The 23,564-nt window shown below is 45.7% G+C and overlaps 1 protein-coding gene across 1 annotated transcript; it reads right to left on the bottom strand.

Annotated features, from left to right (window-relative positions):
- Positions 1-1,794: 1,794 nt before the first annotated feature.
- KCNF1 (potassium voltage-gated channel modifier subfamily F member 1) lies at positions 1,795-4,135 on the bottom strand. Its single transcript, XM_075338767.1, has one exon. The coding sequence runs from the start codon at positions 3,490-3,492 to the stop codon at positions 2,044-2,046; it is 1,449 nt and encodes a 482-aa protein (XP_075194882.1). The 5' UTR covers positions 3,493-4,135; the 3' UTR covers positions 1,795-2,043.
- Positions 4,136-23,564: the final 19,429 nt, after the last annotated feature.

The raw sequence follows: 23,564 nt of genomic DNA, 5'->3' as shown, positions 1-23,564 counted from the left end.
ATTAAAATATATATGATTTTAAAAATACAAATCACATTGTAATTTATGACAAACTGTCGTTTATTACTAAGAAAATGCTGAGGCTGTTGTATGACCTGGTAATTGCTGAGCTAGGATTTTCTGTTATATAAAATAATAATGATATATTATATCGTATACTGCATATTAGAGATTGTAATGCCAGAATTACAATAAGCAAAATATGGCTCCCGACTACTGAAGTATGTAGTTCTACAATAGTCACTGACATCTGAATGCATGCATGTAGTATATTGGACTATCCTAGTTTGTATATATTATTCTGGTCATTTTCTGTATATACACATTGTTGTCTACAGAGATAGCAACAAACAGCCCCAGTTTCCAAAAAGTGATTGCGCACCCACCAGTTGAGACACTGGACAAGTATTCAAAGCAAAAATGGTACAAATGAAGGAAGCACCGCAGGGATTTTATATATATATATATATATATATATATATATATATATATATATATATATATATATATATATATATATATATATATATATATATATATACATATACATATACATATATATATATACCTATATCTATCACACACTTGTCTCATATGTGTTAACAATCAGATATTTCATGGTATAACAGGAACACAAGAACTAACATGATCACCATTAGGCTACGATTTCTTAGCTTTTATGCACCAGTGAAAATGCTGCTTAAAGAACCACTCCACCAGGAAGGTAGGGGGTGAGCGCTCAGCGCTGCAGTGCGCTTTGAATCTAAGCCCCTTGCCCTCAGTCTAATACTCACCCTCCGATAGCTTCACCTTTTTCTGACACCACTCTGGTTCCATGGCGCCAGCTTGTGATGATAATTTGTGACTGTCCAGAAGTCAGAAGTTACATCACAAGTTAAAGTTGAAGACCAGAATTCCACTTGCGTATGGCTCATGCGAGTCTCGCATCACATCACCCGGCGCAGCCTGCTGCTCTCCTGACAGGAGCGGGTCAGCTGCATAGAAATACATGCAGCCAACCCGCGCATGTCAGGAGAGTGTGCGGCCATGCCAGATGATGCATGGGAGACTTGCGCGAGTCGTATGCATGTGGAATTCCGGATTAAGGTAGACTTAAGTCCATCGAGCTCAACCGAGAGCCTAACATGTTGATCCAGAGGAAGGCAAAAAAAACAACATGGAGTAGACCATAAGCTCCACATTAGGGGAAAAAGTCCTCAACGCAACTATATGAGAGCCAGAACGAGGCTCTCATAGATATGTATTGAAGAGTGAGTGACCCATGGCACGCTCCATGAATTATTGGAGCTGCTGTCGGGTCACAAATCACCGGAGCCCGACAGAGCAGTGGTGACAGTGGGCATAGCCACCAGAAGGGGAGTATCACACAGGGGGCTTGCATTTAAAGCATGACTCCAGTGGTGCAATAAAAATTTAAAAAGAAATTACCAAATCATCTCACAAGTCATCTGTCAGAAGTTGTTTTTTTGTTAATTTATGAGTACCATTTATATTTAAACATGTGAAAGTAAGACATGTCACACCAAAGGAGAAAGAAAAAAAAAGGGGGATATGGGATCGATACATTTTTATTTATAGATAAATGTAGCAGAGCTGTATTTGTCCTTATTGATTGTGACATCAGTGATTTACATGGGACTGCTTGTAAGATTTTTATCCCATGGAGTTGTATAGTAAAGAACAAGCAATGTAGCCCCCCCAAAGAACTAATGAGTCACATCTATACAAGACATTTGGGTTATTGTATGAAATCTCAAGGACTCCAGCACAAAGTGGGATTATGCCACACTTTATTATACATACCACAGGACTGCCACACATAGAGATGTCAAACGGTTCACTTGATTTTTACTTTTTTTCCCTTTGTAACACGACCTACATACATGAGGAGTTTGCCCCCCTTGGACTTGCACCAGTGTCCTGATATTGTATCATTACAGTCCTCTCCTGAATGATAGTCCTCTCCTGAAGGATAGTCCTCTCCTGAAGGATAGTCCTCTCCTGAAGGATAGTCCTCTCCTGTTATTTGCAGCTCTGCAGTCTTGTCCTGTGATGCTTCTCCTTAGACAATGCTGGAATGAAAGTCTCACTATGGGAGGCTTTAAGGTGACTCCACATCGTCACATCCTCAGACCCGTCTGTGTCACTCCTCAAGCCTCTGAGATCTCCTCCAGAAGAATGAAGCTCCATCAATTCCAGTTCATGTTTGGTAGCAGTTTCTAGAACCCTCTGTTTGTTATAATACTTCACAAAGTTATTAATAATTGGGTGAATGGGGAGAGCAATGGCTATCACCCCACAGAGGAAACTTGTGGCTGCATTCAGTTTCCCCAGGGTGGTTTTAGGGTAGATGTCACCATAGCCAACAGTGGTCATAGTGATGATCGCCCACCAGAAGGACTGAGGGATGCTCTTGAATAAAGTTTCTGGATGGCTTTGCTCCATTGTGTATCCAAGGGCTGAGAAGACAAAGATGCCCACAGCAAGGTACATTAATAGCAGCCCTAACTCCTTAAAACTACTCTTCAAGGCATAGGTTAAAGTCTGCAGACCAGAAGAATGTCGGGCAAGCTTGAAAATCCTAGCGATCCTCATGATTCTCAATGCCTGGACTGCTTGCTGGACATTAGTCAGCTCCATCATTCTTGCTCCCAGGTGTGTCAGGATTAGGCTGACATAAAAAGGCAGAATGGCCAACACATCAATGATATTCATAAAGGACAAGGCGAAGTGTAACTTGTTTGGAGAGGACATGAGTCTTAGGACATACTCCATAGTGAACCAGATAATACAGGCAGTCTCTATGTTGTCTAGAGTAGGGTGCTCCACATGGTTCCCCTCAGAGTCCTCCACCTGAAGATCTGGGATGGTTCCCAAACACATGACAATGGAGGAGATCAGGATGAAGAGAAATGATAGAACTGCAGTGACCCTGGCTGGGAAAGAGGACTCTGGCTTCTCCATGAACTTCCAGACATATTTCTGAAACCTTTTCCATCTACTCTCCGATGTGTCAACCCCCAGGTCATCAAGGATGGTCTGTACCCTCCTTGCGATCTCCTCCAATTCCTCCTTTTTCTCACTAAGATGGCTTTTACAGCATTCATCCAAAAAACACAAGTCTACTTTCCAAAACTCCATTTCATTCTGGAAACAAATGGGACATATCCCCTTCTTCATATGCACCTCTCCATAATAATACACCTCCATGATACACTTGAAAGCATCAGGGTCCCTGTCAAAGTAAAATTCCCTCTGCCCTGGGTCATAATCATCACACAGTGAGAAGATGGCATCATACCCCCCTGCTATACAGTTCATTAGCTCTGCCAGTCTGGTTTCTGGATACCTGCTTAAGATATCACCATAAAGGATTTGCCTAATGCCCCCAACATTGACTATGATCTCTACCTCCTCACTGCAGTCTGATCCACTCACATCCAGTTCTTCAAAGCTGGAGACTCCAATCATTTTGATTTCAAATTGGTTAGATTTGGTCCAAAAAAGTTTGCAGAGTATATCTCCAAATCCTAGAAAACATCAATGAAGATCACATTGCCAAATATCCTCTGGTCTCCAAAAGTCAAGCCACCCAGGAAAGTTCTATGAGCAATGCATAGGAGCTACAAGATGTAGTTTTCCTTATTCAGCAGGTGCCCATCATTCCCTTAAGGCTGCTCTGCTCTTTAGTGAATCCATAGATCTGCAGCTTGAGCAGCTTTCCCAGTCTCTGTGCTGAAGGATGCAAGAGAGGAATAACAGATGAGCAACAAGGTGGTCCCTGCAGAAGGAAGACCCTGATTCTCTAAAACCCAGCCATCAGCTGCAAGTACTGGAGCCTTCAGGAGCAGAGTCCCCCAGGCTGAGGTGAAGGCTCCAACAAGCTGACACCGAGCGCTGGAAAGTTGCACTGGCTTTTCCAAGGCTGGCAGGAGAAGAGGACAGGAATCCCAGCGTGACGTCACGGCCCTTTAAACAGGCTTCCCCCTCCTGGGGGGAGAGTGCTGCAGCTGCACACACTTGTCACTGTGCATGCCAATTAATGGGTGCTATGCCGTATAATGCAAGAGGAAAAGGCAACTAGAAAGGTATAGTGAGCTTGGGAGTGTGTGCAAAGACAAAGAAGGGTGGGGGAATGAAGGAGGGGAGAAGAAATACAGAAGAGGGTGGGAAGGTGATAAATAGGGTAAATGTGCTTAAAGTCAGAGGTGTGGCCACCTCCATGTAAAGGGAATGTCAATCATACTTCAAAAAAAAGAATCAGATTTAACCATTGAATAGTCAGGGCTGGAATAGGTTTCTCCTTGGTTAATTAGAACTACTCAGTTTTTTAATCATAGATGAAATGCTTGTGCCCAACAGTCATGTTAGGGCTGTTTGATATTCATTTATTGTTAATTTATTATTGAAATCCATTTTCTGCATGGCTCATATACAGTATGTTCCTTAAATATCACTGAATTGTCATGCTGTGCAGACTGATAGGGGATTTAGATTGTGAGCCCCAATGGGGACAGTGATGCTGATGTATGTAAAGCGCTGTGGACTTAATGGCGATGTATAAATGAATTATTGTTATTATTATTATTATTATTATTACTAGCTGTAGTAGCCAGTGTTGCCCGGGACAGTAATTGTCTCCCAGTCTCTGTCTCTCTATCTCTTTCCCTGTCTGTCTCTTTGTCTGTCTCTTGTCTCTGTATGTTTGTATCTTTCCCTGCCTGTCTCTGTCTGTCTCTTTCCCTCCGTCTCTGTCTGTCTCTTTCCCTGCCTGTCTCTGTCTGTCTCTTTCCCTGCCTGTCTCTGTCTGTCTCTTTCCCTGTCTGTGTTTGCCTGTCTGTCTGTCTCTTTGTCTGTCTCTGTCTGTCTGTCTCTTTCCATGGCTGCATTGTGACACGCCAACATTCTTCTGACATTCTGGCTGCATTGTGGCTTCCAGCTCCATTGACTTTAATGGAGGCAGGTTTTAGCAAATAATTGTAAAGTGCAGGGTTAAAATTTCCCGTCAAAACATAGTCTATGACGTTCCCTGAGTCAAGCGGGGTGTCTGCAAAATATTGTGATTGTACAGACAATGGTGCGGATTCCTTTAGCGGACACACACACACAGACACACACACTGTGTGTGTGTGTGTGTGTGTGTGTGTGTGTGTCCGCTAAAGGAATCCGCACCATTCACACATACATACACTCAACTTTATATACATTATTAGGTTTTATAGCAACCCCTGACTGCAGAGGGGGATCACAATCTATATTCCTTCTTAGGAGTAATATATGTCCGCGTGCTGTCAGTGTGCAAAACAGCACACGGACGTTTAGGAATTTAGATTGTGATCCCCTCTGGAGTCAGGCTGCTGCACAACAGCAAGCACAATGTAAGTGATGGCACAAAGACCTATGTAAGTCAATGGGGTAGTTCACATGATCGGTTTCACATATGTATTGATGATCTGAGTGTAAAAAATTGCAGCATGCACTATTTGGATCAGACTGACCCATTATCACTCAAAAAAGCAGATCGCATACGAGTTACCAGAGGTATTTCTTGCGCTTTTTATGGATACATTACAATTATAAACATTGGAAACTGTTTATTATTTATTAAATTGTTGATGTGTAGTGCCCAGGGATATGGGGTACTCGATCCCGGGCAGTAACAGACGGGGATGTCACTCTGGTGGCCGTTGCCCGGTCCCGTGCTCTGGGCCCCTTTTGTAATGGGGGGTATTTGCAGAGGAGATAAGAGTTTTTGTCATGTGATGCCACCTGCGGGTTGCGGTTAAGGATGGAGAACCGCCGCTGCTGAATGTGGGTACTCCCAGGGCTGGTGGTAGTGGCAGCTGTGATGGTAGGCCCTCCGCAGGTAAGGCTTTGCCTGGGAGATGTAACGGGGTCAATAACGGAGACCACACCATGTTGTCTTTAACAGTCTCTACTCACTGTGGACCCAGGAGTTGCTGGTTCAGGTCCCTTGGAGGACCAGTGCCAATGTAGTGACCCAGGTTGATCTGTCCCTTAGTTGATTGGGTCCCCCGTATCGTGGAGAATTTGGGGGCCCCGACTGTCCCTTTTGGGGTACAGGCTCCTTCTCCGTATGGCGGACAGTGCAGACCCTGTGGGGAGGTAAGTGTCTGAACCCCGATCCTAGTTTACTGCTGATGCCCCCGGATTATTTGGTTCGGTGAAGTCTGTGAAGGTGTCCTCACCGGGCAGGTATTTGCCAAACAGTCTAAAACTTGCGCTTGACCTAGGGCCCTGTGCCCCGTGCGTGCTCCGGTCACAGCGGTATCTCTGGTACCCGTCCTGGCGACCTTTCTCCTGTTCAGCGGGGTCACCGTTACACGGACCCAGCTCAGGCATGCCCGCACACCTCTCCTGTGTGTGCTACTCGACTCACTACCCACTACCGACTGACTGACCCCTCCCACCAGCCTGGCTATATCCAAGGACTTATTCCAATGGCAACCATCCCCTTACATGGTTAACCCTCTATGCCCAGTGTGGAACGGAGAACTAGGATTTTGGTCGTGTTTTGGTGGAATCGGCACTGGTACTCCAGGTCCCAGGGGGTAGGTCCTGCATCCCCAAGAGGATGCAGTTCCCTGTAGTGCCCTGATGTTCTCAGGGATCCTGCACATATATAAACTGAATGTCACACAGATGGACATACAGATGGAAAACATGCACACACAAAAATCATCAGTTTTTTTCTGGACATAAAACGGATAATTTTGCCAACGCTCATGTGAACCCAGCCTTAAAGGTGTATTCCCATCTGCAAGATCCTATCCCAATATGTAGTAGGTGTAATAATATTAATATTAGCAAATACCTCCAATTAGAAATGTAGTAGAGTTCTCCTGATTAGCCATGATTCTTACCTCATGTGCAGGGCATTGCAGCTTATGTACAGTTAGGTCCAGAAATATTTGGACAGTGACACAATTTTCGCGAGTTGGGCTCTGCATGCCACCACATTGGATTTGAAATGAAACCTCTACAACAGAATTCAAGTGCAGATTGTAACGTTTAATTTGAAGGTTTGAACAAAAATATCTTATAGAAATTGTAGGAATTGTACACATTTCTTTACAAACACTCCACATTTTAGGAGGTCAAAAGTAATTGGACAAATAAACCAAACCCAAACAAAATATTTTTATTTTCAATATTTTGTTGCGAATCCTTTGGAGGCAATCACTGCCTTAAGTCTGGAACCCATGGACATCACCAAACGCTGGGTTTCCTCCTTCTTAATGCTTTGCCAGGCCTTTACAGCCGCAGCCTTCAGGTTTTGCTTGTTTGTGGGTCTTTCCGTCTTAAGTCTGGATTTGAGCAAGTGAAATGCATGCTCAATTGGGTTAAGATCTGGTGATTGACTTGGCCATTGCAGAATGTTCCACTTTTTTGCACTCATGAACTCCTGGGTAGCTTTGGCTGTATGCTTGGGGTCATTGTCCATCTGTACTATGAAGCGCCGTCCGATCAACATTGCGGCATTTGGCTGAATCTGGGCTGAAAGTATATCCCGTACACTTCAGAATTCATCCGGCTACTCTTGTCTGCTGTTATGTCATCAATAAACACAAGTGACCCAGTGCCATTGAAAGCCATGCATGCCCATGCCATCACGTTGCCTCCACCATGTTTTACAGAGGATGTGGTGTGCCTTGGATCATGTGCCGTTCCCTTTCTTCTCCAAACTTTTTTCTTCCCATCATTCTGGTACAGGTTGATCTTTGTCTCATCTGTCCATAGAATACTTTTCCAGAACTGAGCTGGCTTCATGAGGTGTTTTTCAGCAAATTTAACTCTGGCCTGTCTATTTTTGGAATTGATGAATGGTTTGCATCTAGATGTGAACCCTTTGTATTTACTTTCATGGAGTCTTCTCTTTACAGTTGACTTAGAGACAGATACACCTACTTCACTGAGAGTGTTGTGGACTTCAGTTGATGTTGTGAACGGGTTCTTCTTCACCAAAGAAAGTATGCGGCGATCATCCACCACTGTTGTCATCCGTGGACGCCCAGGCCTTTTTGAGTTCCCAAGCTCACCAGTCAATTCCTTTTTTCTCAGAATGTACCCGACTGTTGATTTTGCTACTCCAAGCATGTCTGCTATCTCTCTGATGGATTTTTTCTTTTTTTCAGCCTCAGGATGTTCTGCTTCACCTCAATTGAGAGTTCCTTAGACCGCATGTTGTCTGGTCACAGCAACAGCTTCCAAATGCAAAACCACACACCTGTAATCAACCCCAGACCTTTTAACTACTTCATTGATTACAGGTTAACGAGGGAGACGCCTTCAGAGTTAATTGCAGCCCTTAGAGTCCCTTGTCCAATTACTTTTGGTCCCTTGAAAAAGAGGAGGCTTTGCATTACAGAGCTATGATTCCTAAACCCTTTCTCCGATTTGGATGTGAAAACTCTCATATTGCAGCTGGGAGTGTGCACTTTCAGCCCATATTATATATATAATTGTATTTCTGAACATGTTTTTGTAAACAGCTAAAATAACAAAACTTGTGTCACTGTTCAAATATTTCTGGACCTAACTGTATCTATAGTTACGACCACAAGCAACTAACTAACTGACTATGAGTGTATACCTCAGCTGCAATACCCTGCACATGATGTGAGAGACATGGCTATATCAGGAGAACTATACTACATTTCTAATTGGAGATATTTGCTAATATATAGTTCTCCTGATGTAGCCATGTCTCTCACGTCATGTGCAGGGTATTACAGCTTAGGTATCTATAGTGACATCCACTCATATAATGAGTTAGTTCATTGCTTGTGGTCGTAACTATAGATACATAAGCTGCAATACCCTGCACATGAGGTAAAAGAGACATAGCTAATCAGGAGAACTATACTACATTTCTAATTGGAGGTATTTGCTAATATTATTACACCTACTACATATTGTGACAGGATCTTGCAGATGGGAATAACCTTTTAAGCCTCATTCAGAAAACCCAGATGAGTTTCATCTGTGTGACATCCCTTTGTCCGTTTTTTTATGGGGTTTATTGTGTTCTGTGTACAAAAATTAAATATTAACTACAGTTTTTTTAGGTTACTTAAGGAAAGGGATCCATATGAATAAAATGCCACTCATGTCCTCTGCGGGAGCCATATTTTTTGTGAATCCATAAACTTCAAAGGACGGGTCACATCTGAATCTTGGAAGAAACTGATGTCTGCAATTTCTTTCTCACGGACAGTTGGACCGAGCGAAAAATCGGTCATCTGAGCAGCCCTGGGTCAGCGAGTTGTCCATGTGCTATCAGATCAAAAATCAGAAAGCACACGTCCGATTTATGGAAAGAGCCCTTATACACAATGTATTACCCTACTGGACTGGAATGTTTTTATAGAGAGTGAAAAGAAATCAAAGTATATGGAGAAAAAAAACACAAAAATACAGGAAGAAGAATTGAAAATACATATTTATAAATCTGTGGAACATTGTGAGTTACATTGTATTAATATGTTGCAATGGTTGATAAATATTGTGCTTCAAATTTGCAACAATGACAGATTTTACCAAATGTTCTTCCCCTGCAGATGACTCATCATGTATCAATAGTCATTCTTCCTTTTCTGTGGAAAGAGCTTCTAAGTTTAAAGGGGTATTCCAACCTCAAAAAAATGACTATTTTGCAAGGATCTAGGCCCCCATAACCCCACCCCCCACTGATTTAGCGCTATGGATTCCCTGCATAGCTGCGCCCCACACACGCGCCGTAGGGTGGAACTGCAGCACAAATCTTTTCAAGTGCATGGGTCTAGCTATAGTTCTGCACAGTTGGGTGTAGCCGTGAGCCCTGCTATGCAAAATGAAATAAGACCAAAAAAGAAAAATTCCGTTAAAAAATAACCTTTAATATGACATTTAAAAGGTATAATATTAATTTATATTTTTTACCAAAGTGTAATGCTCACCCTAATAGTGTAGGGACAATGAAAAATTTTAAAATAGATTTTGGCGGGAATTGGTCGGTGGCTGACCCCCACCTTGCTATGCACTCCAATTTGGGATGTATTCCACCTGTCTAGATTTTGGCGGTTGGTGACTGTTCACATTGAGTCATCAGGCCCTGTCCACAGGCTATTTACTTCATGCAGCATTTGCTTGGACCTGTCCCGCCCACAGCCATGACTCAGTTATGGGTACGGGATTGAAATAGACCAGGTGAGTGCTGCTAAGAGCAGTTCTACTATTTCATATGTGAGGCCATTTGGCACATTTTATAAAAATATTTTAGCGTAGGACTGCCCCAAATGAGATTTGCCGTGACGTGGCGGGGTGGCTCAAGAAATTGCAATTTTTTGCCAAAAATCTCAAATTTAAAATAAGTACAGTTGGAATTTTTAGTACTGTAGTGCACATTTAGAGATAGCTTTTTTGTTTTTTCTTCTATGCAAAAAGAAATAAGACCAAAAAAGAAAAATTCCCTTAAAAAATAACCTTTAACATGACATCTAAAAGGTATAATAATAATTTATAATTTACCAAAGTGTAATGCTCACCCTAATAGCGTAGGGACAATGAAAAATTACCAATGGGAAGGAGGGGAAAATGAAAATATCCCTATTCTATCCTTCCAGTCACCCTACCTAGCAATGGAGGGTATGACGCTCTAGGGTTGTGGCGCCCCCATTCACCGACGGGAAACCCTAGAGTCAGGGGCCCATTACACGCTACGATAGATCTAACGATATGTCGTCGGGGTCACGTCGTTAGTGACACACATCTGGCATCGTTTGATATATCGTAGCGTGTGACAGCTATGAGCGACTGTGATCGTGCAAAATTACTCCCCTTATCGTTGCTCGTTGACACGTCGCTCATTTTCAAAAAATCGATCGTCCTTCTGCGCGCCGGTTGTTCATTGTTCCCGAGGCAGCACACATCGCTCCGTGTGACACCCCGGGAATGATGAACTGCAGCTTATCTGCGTCCCGCCGGCAATGTGGAAGGAAGGAGGTGGGCGGGATGTAATGTCCCGCTCATCTCCGCCCCTCCGCTTCTATTGGGCGGCCGCTGTGTGACGTCGTTGTGACGCCGAACGTCCCTCCCCCTTCAGTAAGAGGATGTTCGCCGCCCACAGCGAGGTCGTCCGGGGAGGTAAGTACGTGTGACGGGGATTACCGATTTTGTGCGACACAGGCAACTAATTGCCCGTAACGCACAAGCGATGGGGGCGGGGGCGATGGCACATGCGATCGCCCGAGAAATCGACGCTTGTAAAGTGGCATTAAACCTGGATAGCCCTAACTACACTAATATGTGCACAAAAGTGAATTAAAATAACCTAATAATAGAGGTTGTCAACATAATAGTATGACTTATCTGGCCAAAATGTATCAGATCCTCATGATCAGACGTCGTCCCGACGCGTTTCTCCCTGTTCGTGTGGCGCCCTGGACAAGCCAGGGGCCACAGGTAACAACACACACACACCCCCATCCCCAGTGAGACCTGATTTCTTCCCTCGGGTTCAGACACACCAGGTGGGCGGAGTCAAGCAGATAGGCACGCCCACCGAGGAGTCTAGCTGGCCTGAGGCAAAAACCAGCTCAGACAAGTCCAGGCAGAGGAAGAGAGAGGAGGTCTGCAGAGAGGCAGACGCAGACTGGGGCCTAGGTTGGAGCCTAGGCCCCTCGTGTAGCGAGTGAGGCAGACGGTAGTGGCCGTCTGTAGAAGCCGGAAAGACAGTCTTGGTGGAACCGTAGGTAGCCGGGAGAGGGTAGTGGCCCGTCCGGTACCGAACCGGGGAGCCAGCTGGAAACCGGAGCGCAGGAGGAGCGTACACGAAGGGGCAGGAAAGGACTTACCCTACTAAACTGGGTCAGGGGAGAAACACCGCAGCCACCTGTGGGACCCGTCCATCTAGCCGTTTGTTTGACTAGAGACTCCGCGTAAAAAATTGGCTGAGTACCACCGTGCCATGCGGCACCGCGCTGCCCCCGCGACCCTGCACCTCACCAGGCCCCGTAACCCGCCAGCTACACATCCCTCCCTCACCGGGCCCCGGGACAACCAACCCCCCTACCCACGGAAGGGAGAACAACAACTGCGCTGCTCCCTGTCATCGCTCTCGGGATCCCCGTCCAGAGCAGCGGTGGTGTCACAACCTCACCACAACCATGGGTGGCGTCACGGACAATCAATCCCCAAAACTATTCCCCTTTTCACTCACGGGCGAGGAGCGCCGCTCGAGTCCCCGGATCCGGCCCACCTCTCGAGCCACCGAGCAGCAGCAGCGCCGGACCCGAGCATGGTGAGCGCAGCGTCCCCTCCTCCGCCCGCAACATTAGCTTCACAGGGTTCATCAGGGGACAATTGTAGATAGAGTCCAGGATTACAATTCCATCGTGGTGGCAGCCAGAGTCCAGGTGCTGTGAGAAGAATCCAACAGGATAATGACACTCTTTTAAAGTAGGTGAGGATTGAGAGTGAGGCCTGGGCAGAAGAACCGCCCCCTAAAGTTTTGTCAATACCTAATTAAAATATTATCATTAATCTTATGGGGGCCGGCAGCAAAATAAAATTCCCTTAGATACCAGGGCAGATGTGCCAATTATAAACCATCATCTCATAATAGACTTGTATACACAGCCGATGATAAATAAAATTAAATGGTGGAACGCACATGCGCTCCACCGCCCAAATCTCGTCACCGGCGTGCGACAGATATCCGGGGCATAATCAGGTGTGGATCGCATATCTCAATGTCTGTAAATCCGGTAATAAATAAAGTTACATTGTGGAACGCGAATGCACTCCACCAATACCATCGTATTCTAAAGCGGCAAACCAATGGTTACAATAGCATGTGACCACTCGGGTCACATGACTAAAGTGGATGCGGCCGAAATGGGACGCAAATGCGCTCCACCCCCTGATCGCCGACCTTTTTAATAAATGAAAACCGCCAATAGAAAAACAATCAATAGGAGAATCAGACATATGCGCCACTAATCAGATGCCAAAACAACTAATACCTAATACAGGCCTAGCACTTACTGCCAGCAATGATAAAGAAATAGAACATATATATAGTGCAGTGCCAGCTCCTATACAGTGCCTACAAGTAGTATTCAACCCCCTGCAGATTTAGCTGGTTTGATAAGATGCAAATAAGTTAGAGCCTGCAAACTTCAAACAAGAGCAGGATTTATTAACAGATGCATAAATCTTACAAACCAACAAGTTATGTTGCTCAGTTAAATTTTAATAAATTTTCAACATAAAAGTGTGGGTCAATTATTATTCAACCCCTAGGTTTAATATTTTGTGGAATAACCCTTGTTTGCAATTACAGCTAATAATCATCTTTTATAAGACCTGATCAGGCCGGCACAGGTCTCTGGAGTTATCTTGGCCCACTCCTCCATGCAGATCTTCTCCAAGTTATCTAGGTTCTTTGGGTGTCTCATGTGGACTTTAATCTTGAGCTCCTTCCACAAGTTTTCAATTGGGTTAAGGTCAGGAGACTGACTAGGCCACTGCAACACCTTGATTTTTTCCCTCTTTAACCAGGCCTTGGTTTTCTTGGCTGTGTGCTTTGGGTCGTTGTCTTGTTGGAAGATGAAATGATGACCCATCTTAAGATCCTTGATGGAGGAGCGGAGGTTCTTGGCCAAAATCTCCAGGTAGGCCGTGCTATCCATCTTCCCATGGATGCGGACCAGATGGCCAGGCCCCTTGGCTGAGAAACAGCCCCACAGCATGATGCTGCCACCACCATGCTTGACTGTAGGGATGGTATTCTTGGGGTCGTATGCAGTGCCATCCAGTCTCCAAACGTCACGTGTGTGGTTGGCACCAAAGATCTCGATCTTGGTCTCATCAGACCAGAGAACCTTGAACCAGTCTGTCTCAGAGTCCTCCAAGTGATCATGAGCAAACTGTAGACGAGCCTTGACATGACGCTTTGAAAGTAAAGGTACCTTACGGGCTCGTCTGGAGCGGAGACCATTGCGGTGGAGTACGTTACTTATGGTATTGACTGAAACCAATGTCCCCACTGCCATGAGATCTTCCCGGAGCTCCTTCCTTGTTGTCCTTGGGTTAGCCTTGACTCTTCGGACAAGCCTGGCCTTGGCACGGGTGGAAACTTTCAAAGGCTGTCCGGGCCGTGGAAGGCTAACAGTAGTTCCATAAGCCTTCCACTTCCGGATGATGCTCCCAACAGTGGAGACAGGTAGGCCCAACTCCTTGGAAAGGGTTTTGTACCCCTTGCCAGCCTTGTGACCCTCCATGATCTTGTCTCTGATCGCCTTGGAATGCTCCTTTGTCTTTCCCATGTTGACCAAGTATGAGTGCTGTTCACAAGTTTGGGGAGGGTCTTAATTAGTCAGAAAAGGCTGGAAAAAGAGATAATTAATCCAAACATGTGAAGCTCATTGTTCTTTGTGCCTGAAATACTTCTTAATACTTTAGGGGAACCAAACAGAATTCTGGTAGTTTGAGGGGTTGAATAATAAATGACCCTCTGAATAAACGTTTCACAATTTAAAAAAAAAAAAAAAAAAAATAACATTCTTTTTTGCTGCAGTGCATTTCACACTTCCAGGCTGATCTACAGTCCAAATGTCACAATGCCAAGTTAATTCCGAATGTGTAAACCTGCTAAATCTGCAGGGGGTTGAATACTACTTGTAGGCACTGTATATACAGCCCATGACACAGAGAATTTTTTATATATATATATATAAGTGTGCCCAAATGATGTAAAACTCTCAGGACCAAATAATGGCCAGATCATAAACAAATCCCCACTCAATCACAGAAAATTCTTATATATAATTTAATTTATTAGCCTCACAATACAAAGGGGAGGGTTGTCAGTGTTGTCCGGGGACACAAAACTTTAATAAATTGGAAAGTCAAAGTGTATATAGTCATACCTAATTATCTTCATAAACCGTAATCACTATTGCGGGCCTGTGCACAAACCATCCCTCTCGCGCACGCCTGGGATATATTTGCTCAGGCACGAGATTATGGCCGGCGCTGTGCATGACTTCACCAGTGTCATGCTAGTACCCACCCCCATTCTCGTGCCTGAGCAAATACATCCCGGGCGTGCGCGAGAGGGATAGTTTGTGCACAGGCCCGCAATAGTGGCCTACGATAACGGCGCATGCGCAAGACTTCGGCGCAGCGTGGAGGATGACGGGACCATTGTCATCAATTCAAATCAACACAGGGGACGGCGTACAGCGGCAGGAGGGGAACGAAGGAGAAAGAGAGCCCACCCTTTTGGCCCTACTAAAAAATTTACATACGAAAAGGTAATATTTATAAAGTTGTTTTTGTGGTCTGAAAAGGGGGCCAGATACAAGGCGCACCTTCATAGAATGCAGCCGAGGAGCTGCAGAAGGTGGTAGTTTTAGTTGCATAGGGAAAAATCTGCTGACAGGTTCCCTTTAAGAAATCTACAGCTATTTACAATACAGATAGACTTAGGAGCCGGATCCAGAATCACTCTGGTTTTCACTTTTTAGGTCGCAGTTAGACATTCGTATAAAACATGTAACAATCACTTTGTAATGCTCAGAATGGGCATCTGCTCTCCTGACCTGAGCGGGACAGCTGTATGCTCAGGTCAGGAGAGCCGCCGACCAGTCTGGGCATTACAAAGCGATCGTCATCTGAGTTATAAGGGTTATGTATGGCCATCTGATTGAGCCCTATAACATGGATCTGGACTTAGGAGACTGGATTGTGTCCATGGAGAAGCTGCTGGCCAGTGGAGCAGTTTAGAGGGTTGACTGGTTAAAACAAATTATCACTTTTCCAAAGAAGTGGAGGTCTGACTGCTGGGACCTGCACCAATTGGAAGAATGGAGAACTTTTATTCCCGTTAGAATGGGGTGACAATGTATATGCTCAACCACTGCTGTATTCATTCCATAGGGGGCTGCACTCAGCTTTTTCCAGCAGCCCTATAAACAGTGAATAGATCAGCAGTCTGGCCTCCTACCTGCTGCTCCATTTTGTAACAAGGATGAACGTGCCCCATCAAGGATAAATATTCCTCATTCTACTGATTGGTGCAGTCACAGTAGTCGGACCCCCAATGATCAATAACTCATTAGCTATCCTGTGGATAGGTGATAACCGGATTTCACTGGACAAATGTTTACATTTTTTTCTTTTGGACATTCCTTGCTTCCTCCAAAATGATTACATAGTTACAAAGGTGGAAAAATATGTTTGTTGTTACGAGGCTCTGTCAGTTGTCACCTGGCAGCTCTAAAACTGGCTACCATGGACAGGCTTAGTGCAAGCTAATATGTTACCAGATCTCTGGGGTTGTCCTGTCCTTCACCTTTTAACACCTGCACAGGAATCCAAACTTACAGAGGGGCTCCTGGGCTGGGGCGGTAGTCTGCTGCTGACCGGTGGTGCAGGCTGGCATGGGAAGTTGGCTAGCTGAGTTAGAACCAAGAGGACAGTACGGTAAAAATATCAACAAGCAAAAAAATGATCAGGAAACTGGCTGTCAGACAACAGGGATACAACAAAACAAGAGGCAGGACTAAACCAGAGTAGACAAAACTATATCTGGCAGCTTCCAAGAGCAATTTGGGAGATTTAGTAAGGTGTGGTGCTTTCCACTAGGCCAAAGCAGAGAGCTGGAAAGCACACACGCCCATACTGCCAGATCGGACAGCACTATAGTTCCCTGCTACCCTAATCTTATTGTATGGACAGAGCCTGCACCACCCAGCGCTTCTGGTCTCCTCCAGCACCTACTGCAAAATAAATACTGCAATGCCTGGTGACAGAAGCTGGGTCACCTGTCAGGACCCTCTAAAACGTGGAATACCTAAAGGACAATATCTCCGTATGAGGAGAAATTGCTCTAAGAGAAATGACTTTTTTGAGCAGTCTAGGTACCTACAAGAGCGTTTTAGACAAAGAGGTTTTCCGGATGACGTGTTGAGAGGAGCTTTTAAGCATGCCCTTAATAGGGATAGGGATTCTCTTCTACAACCTTGGGTATGGGCAAACGATGAGGAAGTCATTAGAGTTATTGGAACATTTGACTGCCAGTCAGAAAGAATCTATGGCATACTCCGAAAACACTGGGGAATTCTCCGTGCAGATCCAGACATTTGTAACAATATTGCTCCCCGCCCATCCATTACTTACAGACGTGGAACTTCGCTTAGGGACCAACTAGTCCATAGCCATTATCAGAGACCAGTTCCTCCAGGCACTTGGCTTGATAGGAAACCTTTAGGATGCTTCCGGTGTGGGGACTGCAAATATTGTAATTGGGTTGTCAAATCAAAAAGTTTTGCAATTGTAAGACAAGCGGGGTGGTCTATATGGCTACTTGTAGCTGTCCCTTAAATTATGTAGGTAAGACTACAAGGGAGCTATGCAGACGTATCGGAGAACATCTATGGGACATTAGACACAAGAGGGATACCCCCCTGGCCCGTCACGTCTGGGAATTCCATCAGGGTGTTAGCAAGTCCATCTCGTTTGTTATTATTGAAGTGGTTAAACCAAGCCCTAGGGGTGGTGATCTGGATAAGAGGATTCTACAGAGAGAATGTAGGTGGATTTATTTTCTAAAAACACAAGTGCCGCTAGGTCTAAATGATAGGCTAACTTATTCCCCATTCCTATAAAAAAAATAAAAAATTTTCATATGCAGGGGGGGCGTGGCTAGCTATGGAAGTGTGAGGCTGCTTTTCCTGGAGCTCCTGCTTCACCCTAACAAATCCACCGGCATCCACCTTCATTATGGGTAAATCGACCCGCAAAACCAGGTCCAGGGCTTCCTCACAGCCCCCTGCCATCAAGGGGGACATCGTTACCCTGCTTACCCGCCCCAATCCTCCCCGCCGTGAGCTCCATAATCTCCCGTCGGAGAAGCATGGAGGAGACTCACCACGCGGCAGGCACATGGAGGAGCTGGAGGTCAGCGCGGCCATCCACCAGACTCCCCTGAAGCAGACCGCATCCCCGCCACCACTGACTGGTAGTGACGGAGGGGCCCTCCAACGGTCACCCACGCGGTTGGAGGAAGGAAGAGGGGCAGCAACCCAGGATGGCGTTCCCCCACGTGACGGAGCGGCCGCTTACATGGAGGTGCCTGTTCATGCACAGGTCGGAGCGCACGGGGGAGAGCCTGGAGGAAAGCCCCAACCGCCGACCAAGGTACAGCAGCAGCCGGACCTCGCACGGAGAAGGGGCAGCATGGAGGACCGGCAGGATGCGGAGGCGCGGGATGAGGTGAGGCGCAGGGAGGGAGGGAAAGGCTGCGCTACCCCGACCCACATAACAGAGGCCCACAGGCAAACACAGGTCTCTCCACCACAGTCACCAAGGGAGAGACAGGTGTGCAGGGAGCCGCAGGGTACTGGAAGTACCTATAAAAACATAGGACCCCCTGCCAAGTCCTGCTACCGTGGGGTGGAATTGCAGGAGGGGGAGACGGCTGAGGGGGGGTCGCTGCCTTCCTGTTCCTTGCGCCCACCCACAGAGGCACCTGAAAAACATATATATCACCCCAGATCGGCAGCTGAGGCCCCAGGGTTAACCTCACAAGAACCCATATTGCAGGAAAGGTGGACCGACCCCCCTGCTTTACACACCACTACATCTCCGGCTCGGTGGTCAACGGGATCCTCCTGGCCCTCGGTCTCCCCCAGGGATACTGATGAGATAGAGATGGAGACGAGGCCATCACCACCTAGACAGGAGAAACGGATGACAACCACATGTCCAGAACACAGTGAGGCCGCGGCGGGCCTGATGAGCCCATCCTCATCTCCCACCAGTGATGATCGGAGATCCCCTGTGAACACAATGATGCCTAAACTCACAACATCAGAGGAAAACAGACCGGTAACCCTGGCAGATCTTCGCATACTATTAAATTCGCTACCCACTAAACAGGACATAACTAATCTAACGACTCAGATTGTCTCTCAATGCAAACAAGATTTTGCCATATTTCGCTCTGAGTTATCGGATCTCTCAACAAAAGTTGACTCACTCAACCAATCTCGTGACTCCACGACAAGTACCTTACAAACACTGACGGAAACCGTTAACCGTCATTCTTCTCAAATACAAAACCTCCAATCAACCCTAGACGACCTCGAAAACAGGAATAGGAGGAACAATTTAAGGATTAGGGGCCTGCCAGAATCCATCTCTACCGCAGATATCCCGGCCACACTAACTTCCATTTTCAACGGCCTACTACGGCGCCCTCCAGGCACTTTCATTGAGCTAGACAGGGCCCATAGAGCCCTCAGGCCTCCAGACCCAAAAAACCCACAACCAAGAGACATAATATGCCGGATCCACTTTTTCCAGCTAAAAGAATTAATCCTACAAGCAGCACGCCAGAAACGAACACTCTCTTATCAAGGCAAGCCTATCCGAATCATGCCGGACTTATCCCGCTATACATTGGCCCAGAGAGCTGCTATCAAACCATTACTCACCCTCTTACAGGAGAAGGAGATTCCCTTCAGATGGGGGTTTCCCTTCTCCCTGTCGGTGCGAAAGGGCCCCCAGACCTTTATGCTACGCACACCAGGAGACCTGCGAGAATTCCTATCCGGACTGGGCTTACCTACTATCACATTGCCTGACTGGGTGGCTCTCACGGAGAACGGCTTGAGTCTTCCTGGGAGACCCCCAAAATCATGGGGTCGTCCTCCTTTGGGCCTTCCCCACAGAGACAGATCAAAGGGAAGTGATAAAAGAGAACCGATAGCGGGTCGACACATCACAACCTAACGCTTTTACCTTGACGGGAGACAATAGCACCACTTTAGAACTGTTCATAAAACTCATGTGACCAACTGTCAGGAAAGGCCAAGAGGTGTAAAAGGAAGATGAAAGAAGGAAATGAACCTGAAACCTGCAATCTCGACAATACTTGCTGTGTAGATTGTTCCTTCTTCGGACTTACGGGATACCTTATAGTACTTAGTAACAAGGAGACCGATATATAATGCATAACTCTCTTCAAGTTTAACGGTTACCTTTTACAGGACCTGAGATATAATTCTCCTCTTACCCAGAGTCTAAATGCCATACCACTTAGCCGGTGGATATTCAGTTATATCAGGTTATAATGTTATACTAATTACAGTGTGTTGCAGGCTCCTGTGCTACCTTGTCACTTGCCAGACTAGACTTCGCCCCACATAGGGTGTGAGCCTCTGTCCCGCCTTTCAAGGTTGCACAAGCTCCTGTTCTACGTTAGTACCTTTTTAGTTTTTCTACTCAGAGGCTATACCTCTGTTTCTTGTTGTTATCTGAAACTCTGTCTCTTTGTATCTACTATACGCCCTAATCTCTCTGCCTTTACTTCCCTTACGACATCGCACGTAACCCTACGTTCATCAGAATCACTAAACTGTTCGGCCGGAATGACAGAAGTTCGAATTGCCTCCTTCAACGCCAAAGGTCTGAATACACCGGAAAAAAGAGCGCAAATCCTACAACATTTTCACCGACAAAAGGTACAGATAATATGTTTCCAAGAAACACACTTCAAAGTAAACCACACACCGAATATTAAACACAAACACTATACCACTTGGCATTTTGCCAATAATCCCCTCAATAAATCTAAGGGAGTTGCCATTGCCATCCACAGATCCCTCCCCCACCAACTGATCAGCTGCACGGTAGACAGAGAGGCCAGATACATTATTCTCACGTTAAAAATCGAAGGCCAAACGTTAACCTTGCTAAATGTATACGCCCCTAATCAGGATCAAGCCAACTTCATATCAAATTTGGTAGATGTCTCCTCCCCCTTGATACAGGGGACGGTAATTTTATGCGCCGATCTCAACCTCACACTAGACCCAGTACTAGACAATTCAAAGAAAAAAATCACACCTTTCATATAGAACCATTAAATACATCAAGAAAGCCCTTCTCAGGCTACAGCTGTGTGACGCCTGGAGACTACAACACCCGGCGGTCAGGGATTATACTTTTTATTCTACTCCACATGACTCCTATAGCAGGATTGATTATATCCTGGTCCAACACTCAGCCCTCCCATGGGTATCCTCCACGGTAATCGGTAACATTCTATGGTCGGACCACGCACCAATCTACTGCTCCCTGGCGATCCCCTCCCACTCTAATACGGTACGCCCTTGGCGCTTAAATGAAAACCTGATTACTGACCCTGTGTGTCGGTCAGACATACAGGATACCATAAAACACTTTATCACAGACCACTTCTCCGACACAACTGCCCCTATTTTCAAATGGGAGGCACTCAAATGTGTGCTAAGAGGGGTCTTCATCAAACACGGCTCGCGCCTGAAAAAAGCAAAAGCCCAAGCCTTGAGCTCCGCCCTACAAACCGTTGCCAAACTTGAATTAGCCCATAAAAATGCGCTCTCGACAGAAACATTAAGAAATCTCCTCAAAGCAAGACAGGAAGTCAAAAAATTATTAGACGATTCTTATAAGCGATACCTTCAAATCGGACGTAGCCGCTTCTATGAATTCGGCAATAAACCTGGGAGGATGCTTGCTAGAGCTTTACGCTCGCAATGCACCCAAAACTTTATTCCCTGTGTCAAGGGGCCTACTGATACCATGGTCCATACTACAGCGGAGATATCAGACACTTTTCGTACATATTATTCAAATTTATACAACCTCCCCAAGCCGGTGAACCCCTCTCACTCAATCACATCCCCCTTCACTATCCCGAGTCCAGAAGCGTTAGCGGACCTAGAAAACCCTTTTGACCACTCAGAATTAGCAGAGGTAATAAAAAACCTACCGAGCAATAAAAGCCCGGGACCGGATGGATTTACAGGGAAATTCTACAAAACATTTGCAGACCTATTGTCTCCATTGATGTTGGTCGCATTCAACTCTATCTCTGAGTCCTGTCCATTCCCGGGTCAATCCTTGGCTGCTTATGTAACGGTAATTCCTAAACCAGGAAAAGATCCGCACATCTGTAAAAGTTACCGTCCTATTTCCCTTTTAAATATTGACTTAAAAATTTTTGCTAAATTAATAGCTAATAGGCTAAATTCACTGCTCCCCTCGCTGATCCATCTGGATCAGGTGGGTTTTGTCCCAGGAAGAGAAGCAAGGGACAACACCCTAAAAACTATTGATATTATACACTACGCAAAGACCCATAAAATACCGTTGATGGTTCTATCCCTTGATGCCGAGAAGGCGTTTGATAGAATCTCATGGCCTTCCCTCTCACAAACTCTTACACATATTGGCCTCGGTCCCTCTTTTCGCGCTAAAATTCTCTCACTATATAATTCTCCAACAGCTAATTTAAAAATCAATGGTTCAATTTCAACCCCCTTTACCATCCATAATGGTACCCGACAGGGATGCCCCCTATCCCCCCTTCTTTATATATTAATTATGGAACACCTTTTGGCGGCCATCCGTAACAACCCTGAAATTCGTGGAATCAAAATAGCCGGTAAAGAATATAAATGCTCCGCATTCGCCGACGATCTCTTAATCTATATAACCAACCCAACGTCCTCCCTACCTAACTTGGTGGATCTCCTGGAGGGATTCGGTAGATGGTCCAATTTTAAGATCAATATGGATAAGTCCGAGGCCTTGAATGTGTCTCTCTCCAACGAGACGGTTCGGGTTCTGAGGTCGCATTATCCATTTAAGTGGCCCACGGACAATGTAATAACCTACTTGGGAATTCGGCTACCTTCGGATCTCTCCAGATTGTTCCATCTGAACTTTCAGCCTTTTCTCTCCAGATTGGACACTAATTTGGCCACATGGGAGTGTACGAGTTTCTCATGGTTCGGTCGCATTAACATATTAAAGATGACCATTCTGCCCAGACTATTGTACTTACTTCACACAATCCCCACCTACATCCCAGCATCGTTTTGGGATGGAATTCGGCGACAATTTAGGAACTTCGTATGGGCGTCAAAACACCCGAGACTCCGTTTGGAAACATTAACTCGACCCAAAGATGCGGGGGGGACGGGCTTACCGGATTGTCGTCGTTATTATCAAGCAGCAGCTCATGCTCGAGTCTTGGACCTAATCCACAATTATTCGACGAAAATGTGGGTCCATATGGCAACGGATAGATGCCGGATCCCGGTGGGAACCCTGCCCTGGATTCGGTCTCCCTCATTGCTAAACAACCTAGAAATATCTTATACAACAGCCAACACGCTTAAGACTCTGAACGTCCCCTCGATGAAAAAAGGATTGGTGGACAGGAATGGTCCACTGTTTCCTATTTCAGGCAACCCCATGTTCGAACCAGGCTGTGTCGCCCCAATATTCCTAGGCCACCCCAAATCCCGCCCTCTGCGTTTTTACCAGGTGGCCCCAAACGGGATATTACTGTCTCTTAACACGATCCTGGGAGAAACCCCCCCAACGCCACGACAAGTATATGAATATACCCAGCTCCAGCACTTTTTTACATCTATCCCTGAAAAAGAAACATTGATACGCCCATTATCTACTTTTGAAAC

Source organism: Anomaloglossus baeobatrachus, chromosome 3, assembly GCF_048569485.1.
Source record: "Anomaloglossus baeobatrachus isolate aAnoBae1 chromosome 3, aAnoBae1.hap1, whole genome shotgun sequence".
Classification (NCBI taxonomy): Eukaryota; Metazoa; Chordata; class Amphibia; order Anura; family Aromobatidae; genus Anomaloglossus; species Anomaloglossus baeobatrachus.
This window is presented reverse-complemented; position numbering and strand designations above follow the sequence as displayed.